We start from the raw sequence: 8,857 nt of genomic DNA on the forward strand, positions 1-8,857 counted from the left end.
ACCTATCATTCATACATGAAAAAAATAAAATACAAATATAAAAGGGATCAAATGAGAGAGACAGGTATTTTAAGGTGTTTTGGACAGTAAGCTGATGAGGGCACGAGGGGCTCTGGATTGAATTTCAGCATGACAGCATTCTCCAGCGCTGGAGTGAGCGTGAGAGGGAGTGAAGACAGTGACCTACAAACAGGTTTAAGTATCTTTACGGCACTGACCGAGTGGAGGACGGAGTTTGTGGTTCAGGGTACAGGAGAAAACACCTCCTGTTGGACTCATAGGGTAGACCGTCTGGCTGAAAGGGTGACATTAGATACACAGCTCATGGTGTGGTGCAGGTAGGGAAGAAACACGGATAGCGTGGGGTAACTATTCTGGATTTACGGACACTAGTGGCAGAGGGTAAGTGGAGGGACAAACAGGGTGTGTCTTCTCAGAAACTTTTCAGAGACCCAAACCTCTGTATTCCTAATACCAAATTTCAGATTGTTTTGGAAGATATTAACTTGCAAGGGATTGTGACGCGTTTGTTGAAAATTTTTCACCCCTTACCTTCATTTAAGTCTTGTTTTACACTTGTTTTATATTGACAGGTTGTTTTGGTGTCTTCACATAAACTGGTTCTGTTAATAGGGATGGTTTGATAGTCTTGATATTTTTATTTTTTTTTGGCAAATGTATTTATTTAATTATCGATTTATATATTTAATTTTATTTATTTGTCTGAAGTCTTGTAGTCTTATTCTCAGGGTGAGGTTCAAAGTGGTAATGGATCTGTCTCCAGGAGTCAACACAGGGTTTGGATAGAGTACATGAAATGTTTGTATACGATTTCATGGAATGGCAGGAGAAGTTTCTGCAGAAGTATTTAAGTATAGATACCATCTTAAGTTACATAACTGGAATGGGATTTTATAAATGTCTTGTTGTAGAGCAGATTATTTTTCTATTACACATTCTATTGCACACTTTAATTCAATTATACCAATTAGAAAATAGATAAAAGTATTTTGCATTATAAATGTGTTTTTTATTTGAATGTATTAAATTAAATTGTATTACACCTAATCTGTAAAAATGATTTTGTTGTAAATAAAAAAAAAAGATTATTGGAGTATGTTTTTCAAGAAAGTATACTATTTCAGTCTTTCTACTTTCACATAAAATTCAACATGTTATTTGTTGTCTGTGTTTGTAATTATTCACATTTTTTAGCAATTTCTGAGTGTAATGCAATTAATACAATGTAATTAAGTTTAAATGTTTTAAATTACATAATTATTCCATAGACAGACAGACAGACAGATGGATAGATGGATAGATAGATAGATAGATAGATAGATAGATAGATAGATAGATCTAACACCAATTTAACAAACCTTTGACCGCTGGGTTCATGCTTGGCTGAAATGATTGTGTTTCTACTCAATAAAACAGACTGAGTGAACAAGAAAGAAGAAGAGATGGACAAAGGAGAAGAATCGGACAGGGGAACGGAGGACAAAAAACAAGTAGAGGAAGAGATCAGCGAAAGTGACAAGAACCTCAAGGACCAGCGCAACAAGGCAGAAAAGGGTGACAAAGAGAAGGGTGATAGGAAGAGGGAGAATCGAAGATCTGGTTCAATGTGGAGAGCAGGTTGGGCGCTGTCCGAACGACTGACCATCAATGTGTCAGGCATGCGCTACGAGACACAGATTCGAACCCTGGCCCAGTTCCCTGACTCCCTGCTCGGTGACCCTCAGCGGCGTCTGCGCTACTTTGACCCACTCCGAAATGAGATCTTCCTGGACCGCAATCGATTCTGCTTTGACGCCATCCTTTACTTCTATCAGTCCGGAGGTCGGTTACGGCGGCCTGCCAATGTGCCTCTGGACGTCTTCATGGATGAACTGCGCTTTTATGAGCTGGGAGAGGATATCATGGCTCGCTTCAAAGAGGATGAGGGCTTCCCCAAGGAGGAGCCTCGGCCCCTGCCAGACAATGAGATCCAGCGCAAGCTGTGGATGCTCTTTGAACACCCTGAGTCCTCTGGAGGTGCCCGCATCATCGCCATCATCAGCGTGATGGTGATTGTGGTCTCTATCCTCATCTTCTGTTTGGAGACGCTGCCTGACTTCAGAGTAGAGAAGGAGCTGAGAGAGGTGAGAGGAGCAGTGGAAAGACATGTCAATGTTACAGTGTTTGACCAGGTGTCTAGCAAACTGTTATCAGTTGATATTCCCATACAGAAAATGCAGGATTTATTTTTTTCATTAAAAAGAACACATAATGCACAAAACATGACCAACAAGCTCAAGCCATAGTAATAAGAAAGAATGTTAGAATGGCTGTTAGCATGAAGCAGATGGGTTCCTGAGCATATGAAGATGAATGAGCATAAATTAAATAAAATGTATAAATATTAATATATTATTTAAATTAGCATGAAATGAAAATTCACCCTATCTCTTTGCTAAGAATGTTATTAAGAGTGCATGTCATTGATCTTATTGTAAACGATTCATCCATGATATGTTTTTTTTTTGACTAATTTTTAATCAAAATTTCATAACTTGGGGGAAACTAAAGACTTAAATCCTGCACTTTTTAATAACTGACCTCATTAAGATCCGCCTTGGTCCAATCAACAACCAATGGACACAACCAAGTTGTTCTAAATAATCCATTTAAATTAGATGTACTTCCATTTCAATATGGAAGAAAGGGTCTTTTGCTACTTCCGTTATGTTGCAACTTTAATATTACATCATTTATTATATTTTTATTTTTAACTATTAATAGCTATCAATAACTATTTTAAATATTAATTTAAAGCCTATATGTGTGGTCACATTTAGTGTTGTTCTGCGAATTCCAGTAATTTTAAGAGGAATCCACATGACTGGGGATTTAACGTGAAGACGACAGATTTCCCCACTCAGCTTTCGCAGCGGTTTCAAGTTGGTCATGCAGATTATCTGTGTCGACCAACAGAAAGCTGCTTGGTTTGAAAGTGACTCTATTGTGAGCTGTGCTTCATACATCATTACACTGTTGACAAAAGAGACTTTTTATGCCTGCGAAATTTTGCTAATGTGTCTGCACCTTCTTAGATATTCTCAATGTACTTGACTGTCACTCAAAATCCTATTGAAGTGAACATGTACGAGCAGCATTCTCATAGCATTTGTGGCCAAGTGGACCAAACACAGATGTTTACATTTTTAATGGTTGACTTGTTGTTCTGTTGCCACATTGAATTAGCCTACCGGAAATAACAGGCTATAGTGTTGTGTTTGTATTATGTAACTTTTAGTGCACAAACTCATCTAAGTAGTGTGCTGTGTAAATGTACACTGCATACTGAATTTCTATCAAATGTAAAAACAATGTTTAATGCTAAACGCTAAGGCATTCTTACTGACTATATATAGTTTCACATATAAATTAAAAAATGTGTACACATTTCAAATCACAAAAATAAGGGAGGTTTAAAGTGTGAGAAATTGCATAAAAAGAAAACAGCAGATGAAAAGTTCAGGAGCAGAAGAGAGTGTAGGTTTATTGCTGAGATTATTTTAGACGTGTCGTTAAATCTGATACACACATTGGGAGTAGAGACACCGGGGGGTTGGAAAACAGTCAAGTGACGTGTCCGTGGAGAGAAACAACCGGTGTACACAGATAGAAAAAAAGGGAAGGAGATGAGAAATGACAAGATGACAGAGATGGTCCTCACTGCAGAACACAAGATCCAGGGGGCGAGGTTGGATCCAGATCCAACTCCTCCCACCTTACATATACCTAAACCTACCCGTCTCCACCTCCTGATCCCTAAACCCACCCATCTCCACCCCTAAACCTACCAATCTCCACCCCCTAGATGTGGATCCAACCACATCCCTGGATCTTGTGTTCTGCAGTGAGGGGCTACTGGGGGATGACAGGTGACAGTATGAAAGAGCGTCTGTGCTTGATCGAGTGAGGGAAAATAGAGCTACACAGGGTGGGTTGGGACTTGGGAGCAAGGAGGGAAAGTTAGTAAAGAGTATCGAATTAGTTTCCCAGCAGCGACCCAACTGCTTTGGCACAAGACCGCAACCTCAACACGCTGCCAAAGCAGCTCAGTAATTCTGCATGGATCAGACAGTCAACGACCAGTAAACTAAAGCGGGTCAGAGAGAGATTGTACATTCTCAAGTTTCACCTTAGAGATCTAAGGCGTTATTTTTAGAGTAAGGACAACCCTTCAGAGCATATTAACACAGGAGCTTGTATTAATAAACAGACCCCCTCGAATGCTGAGATAGGAATGGAAACACACTTTCACATCATCTTATGATGACTTTAGCTAAATCTAAATAAGCACTACGATAGGGAACACTTAATAGCCAGCTAGCCAGAGACAAGATTACACACCACACGTGCATACGAGCTCACATCTCACATGTCATATCTTCTAATCTCATATCTTACTATTTAAAAATCTGTTTTCCATTCAAACACACAAAGTTTAGCTTTGTGTTATACGACTGGAAACTTAAGTAAGGTTATATGTGTTTATGGATACATATTTTAAAATACCCCTACTCTGGTTACCTTTTACTCACATCTCACTCACAAGTCATTTTTTTATGGAGTCAGAGTGATAAAGAGCAAAAATGATTGACCTTTGAGTGAAAGGTCATGTACTGTGACCCTAAAAGCAGAATGGGACATTCAACTTCACTCAAGAAGTGGGTGTCAAATGGGCAAACAATTTGTTTCAGTCAGGCACTTGTTTGGCAAAACACGTTTGGCCTCAACAGTTTCAGAAGTTAGCTTTCTATTAAACAGTTTTATTAACTTAAAACTACAGTATGTAACACTGTATGCCCTCTAGCGGTTAAAAAAATAAAACTGCATGCTCTGCTCCTCTGAGTCTGCATGGATGAATATGGTTTAAATAAATGATGTAATAAAAGTTACAAACATTACAAGTCGTTAACACTGGACAATAGGGATGTAATGATTAACCGCGAGCCGGTTGAAAATCGATTCAAATATGTGACGATTCAAATCGGTTGAGATGCCAAACAAATCACGATACAATTGGAGTAGGAGTTTATATGAATGTATCTCTGAGGGGTACTTACTGTCTTTAGAAAAGTTTATGTGGTATTTTCTTTTCATCTTGCCTCTGAACAATGCATATTAAAGTAGTGTTCATAAACAGCGGTAACCCAGGAAACACTGTATGATTGCTGTTCATAAGCGCCACCTGCAGTCAGAGAGTGAATCTGCATCTCATTCAGCTCGTCTGCTGTTTCGTTCAGATATGTTTTATGTAGTATAAAACTAAAGTCAGAACATTCTGTTTTTGCTTTAGATTAAAAACTACTCACGCTGCATGTATGCTGCATCTTTGTTTGGAACATGAGTAAAATCCAGTGGTTGTCTCTAATTTTAAATGGAAAGAGCACAGACAAAGCCTTAGTTTGTTCATATTAAGAGATTTATTTTATTTGTGTAACTTACTTGTTTGATTTGGGGTTTGTTTTAACATTTCAATTTAGTTTTGTTATATTTCAATTTCACAAAGAAACGTGCAGCAATAGCCTAATAAAACGACACCTTTTAATTTACAGTATAATGTCTTCAATCTCATTTTGTAAAAAAAAATCGTGAGAAAATTGAATTGTGAAATCAAAATCGTGAATCGAATCGAATCGTGAGTTGAGTGAATCGTTACATCCCTACTGGACAAGATTGCTAGTCTGATAAGGTCAAACATTATATAATGAATTCACGCTACTGTTAGTGAGCTACATGGCTGTCTATCTGTTCATAGAATTTCTTACCTGTTAGGTAATATTATATAAATAAAAAATAATATAAATTTAAATAATAATAATAATAATAATAATAATAATAATAAATTGCTGGGTCAAGTTTTAAGCCTTTCCAATCTCTGAGTTCTCGCACCTCTGAAAAGCCTAGCCAATATTGATTCAGGTTTTATTACGAACTCCGTTGCTTCCTCTTTGCTTGTTTATTTATTTATTTTGTATCTTTTATTTTTTTACACGTTTAAGGACCATTCACATGAAAAACATTAATTATTGATAACGATATAGTTCTACAATTCGTTCTGAATTTAAAAAATATGTAATGTGAAATGTATACATTTATACAGTTTTTACAAATGAGGATGTCCACAAAAGGTTTTGTCAGATTTAGCTCACTTCTGGTTACAAATTTGTTTCCAATATGGTTAAGTAGGTGCACACACACAAACATACACACACACACACGCACACACGTTTGTTTTTGTGAATTGTGGGGACATTCCATAGGCGTACTGGTTTTTATACTGTACAAACTGTATTGTGCTATTGGCCTACACCTAAACCTACTCCTTACAGGAAACTTTGTGTACTTTTACTTTCTCAAAAAAACTCACTCTGTATGATTTATAAGCGTTTTGAAAAATGGGGAACACACACACACACACACACACACACACCCACACACACACACACACACAGAGAGGCACAGTAAATTAAAAGTAATAGGTTGTAATCACACAGATAATATCTCAAATATATTGAAAGCACACAAAATAAGAATCTCAACATACCTTGACTATGCAAAATGCACTTTATACTCTGTTTAGTATGTTTTTGAATGTCATAAGTTTGTATCCAATTTCTGTATCTAATTTCTTATCCTTATCTTTTTTCTTTTCTCTGTCTCTGTTGCAGCAAATGGCATACCAGGCTATCCTTGCTGGAAACAGTACCTTGCACAGCCTAATGTTCTCTCCCTTTCAAGATCCGTTCTTCCTGGTGGAGACCATATGCATCTGCTGGTTCTCGTTTGAGCTAGTGATGCGTTTCACCTGCTCTCCCAGTAAGATGTCCTTCTTCAAGGATGTGATGAACATCATAGACTTCTTCGCAATCATTCCCTACTTCGTCACGCTCGGCACGGAGCTGGCCAAGTCTAGGGGAGCGACGCCGTCCATGTCCCTGGCGATCGTAAGGGTCATCCGTCTTGTTCGAGTTTTCCGGATCTTCAAGCTGTCTCGCCACTCCAAAGGCCTTCAGATCCTGGGCCAGACACTGAAGGCCAGCTTGAGAGAGCTGGCGCTGCTCATCTTCTTCCTCTTCATCGGAGTCATCCTATTCTCCTCGGCCGTGTACTTTGCTGAGGTGGACAACCCTGGAACGGCCTTCACCAGTATCCCAGAAGCCTTCTGGTGGGCTGTGGTCTCAATGACGACAGTGGGGTACGGCGACATGTACCCGGAGACGGTGGGCGGAAAGCTGGTGGGCTCCATGTGCGCCATCGCCGGCGTGCTCACCATCTCGCTTCCCGTTCCCGTCATCGTTTCCAACTTCAGCTACTTCTACCACCGTGAAATGGAGTGTGAGGACAACCAGGAATACACACACGTCAACACTTCCCTTTGGGAGGAGGAAGAAGATGGGGAAGAAGGAGAAGATGCTGAGGAAGGGCCTGGGGAACAGGGAGACCGCGTTCCTCTCGAAGCAGGCGCGGTCTATAAGGGGATCTGCGCCCCTCTTAATGGGACTCTCCTGGCTGGGCTTTGTGCGGGTCAGACCGGAGTGCAAAGTGTAGGGAGCGTTTATCCGCTGGTCACTCAAGTCTGAGAGACTGAAGATCAAAGAAGAGGAATGAGAGATGGAGGTGGTCCTGTGCCATGTTTAAAGGACACTGCCTCACTGTGACTCACTGAATGTATGGGGATGATGGGAAGGAATAAATGCAAGAAACAGAAAACGATTGACGAAGAGGCTGAGAAGGTACAAAATGCAGATGCAGTATCTAAAGGAAAGGTATGAAGAAGTTACAAAAAACATTGTCTTTCTAACTATAAAACATCTGTAAAATGTTTCCTAACGTTCCGGTAACCAAACTTTTATTTTGACATCACGACCTTAAACCTTAAAGTCACCATGAAATCAAAATTGAAAATTCTTATTTTTTAATGGAATACTGTAGTGTTTATTATAAATAATTTATCCATGCACTTCATTATTTTTTTTAAATTCATGTGCCCTCGTAATCTTTAATCAAAAAACGTTAACCTCCCCTCCCCCTCAAAACGACTCATCTTCGCTTCCGGTCAGGAGCTATGGCGCAAGGGTGGAGCTAGTGACGTGAGGGGTAAACGCTGGGATAAACGGCTGATGCTTCACTTTATAGCACTGACACCAGTCATGAGGGAGTATGTTACCCCTAAACATTGAAAAGATATTAGGATATTACGATAACATTACTCTTAGGACATCGCAAACTAATTTTTTTCATGAATATGACTTAACCTGATGGAGGACGCGCTCAGTCATTCAGGCAGTCTCTCTCTCTCTCTCTCACTCTCTCTCTCGCTCGCGCGCGCTGTTTAGGCATGTTTTGTGCTGTTGATCGTCGTCGTCATCCTTAATAAATAAAACATTTATTCATGCTTGGGTGTCGGCTGTGAATCCAGTGGAGAGAAATCCCCCAACAACACTAACTGCAAACTGGCATTCAGATCTGCCTCCATTTTGTTAGCAACGCCCCAGCTTCCAACGATCCAATCAATTCCCGAAGGACGAAATCAAGTCCCGCCCTCTCATTTCAGATGCCGTTTCACTCGGATAGATGTCACAGTAGAGAAAAAAAGACAATCGCTACTTCCGTTTCATGCCGACTTTAAGATTATTAGGAGACCTTAAGGCACAATATGTAAGTTTTCGCCGCTAGAGGGCGCGTATTCAAAACAAACAAAGAAACAAAGGCGTAGTTTGACGATGCCGTGACTGAGTGTGGAATCATGGGAGTTGTCGTCTTCATCCCCACAGCCGATGCAATCCGACGGGACTCGGGC

At 39.8% G+C, this 8,857-nt stretch overlaps 1 protein-coding gene across 1 annotated transcript; it reads left to right on the plus strand.

Annotated features, from left to right (window-relative positions):
- Positions 1 to 177: 177 nt before the first annotated feature.
- LOC107680852 (potassium voltage-gated channel subfamily A member 7-like) lies at positions 178 to 7,937 on the plus strand. The gene is made up of 3 exons (XM_016476905.1): positions 178 to 402; positions 1,438 to 2,144; positions 6,726 to 7,937. The coding sequence occupies exons 2-3, from the start codon at positions 1,464 to 1,466 to the stop codon at positions 7,635 to 7,637; spliced, it is 1,593 nt and encodes a 530-aa protein (XP_016332391.1). The 5' UTR covers positions 178 to 402; positions 1,438 to 1,463; the 3' UTR covers positions 7,638 to 7,937.
- Positions 7,938 to 8,857: the final 920 nt, after the last annotated feature.

This window comes from Sinocyclocheilus anshuiensis, unplaced genomic scaffold (genome assembly GCF_001515605.1).
Source record: "Sinocyclocheilus anshuiensis isolate Anshui unplaced genomic scaffold, SAMN03320099.WGS_v1.1 scaffold1230, whole genome shotgun sequence".
Taxonomy (NCBI): domain Eukaryota; kingdom Metazoa; phylum Chordata; class Actinopteri; order Cypriniformes; family Cyprinidae; genus Sinocyclocheilus; species Sinocyclocheilus anshuiensis.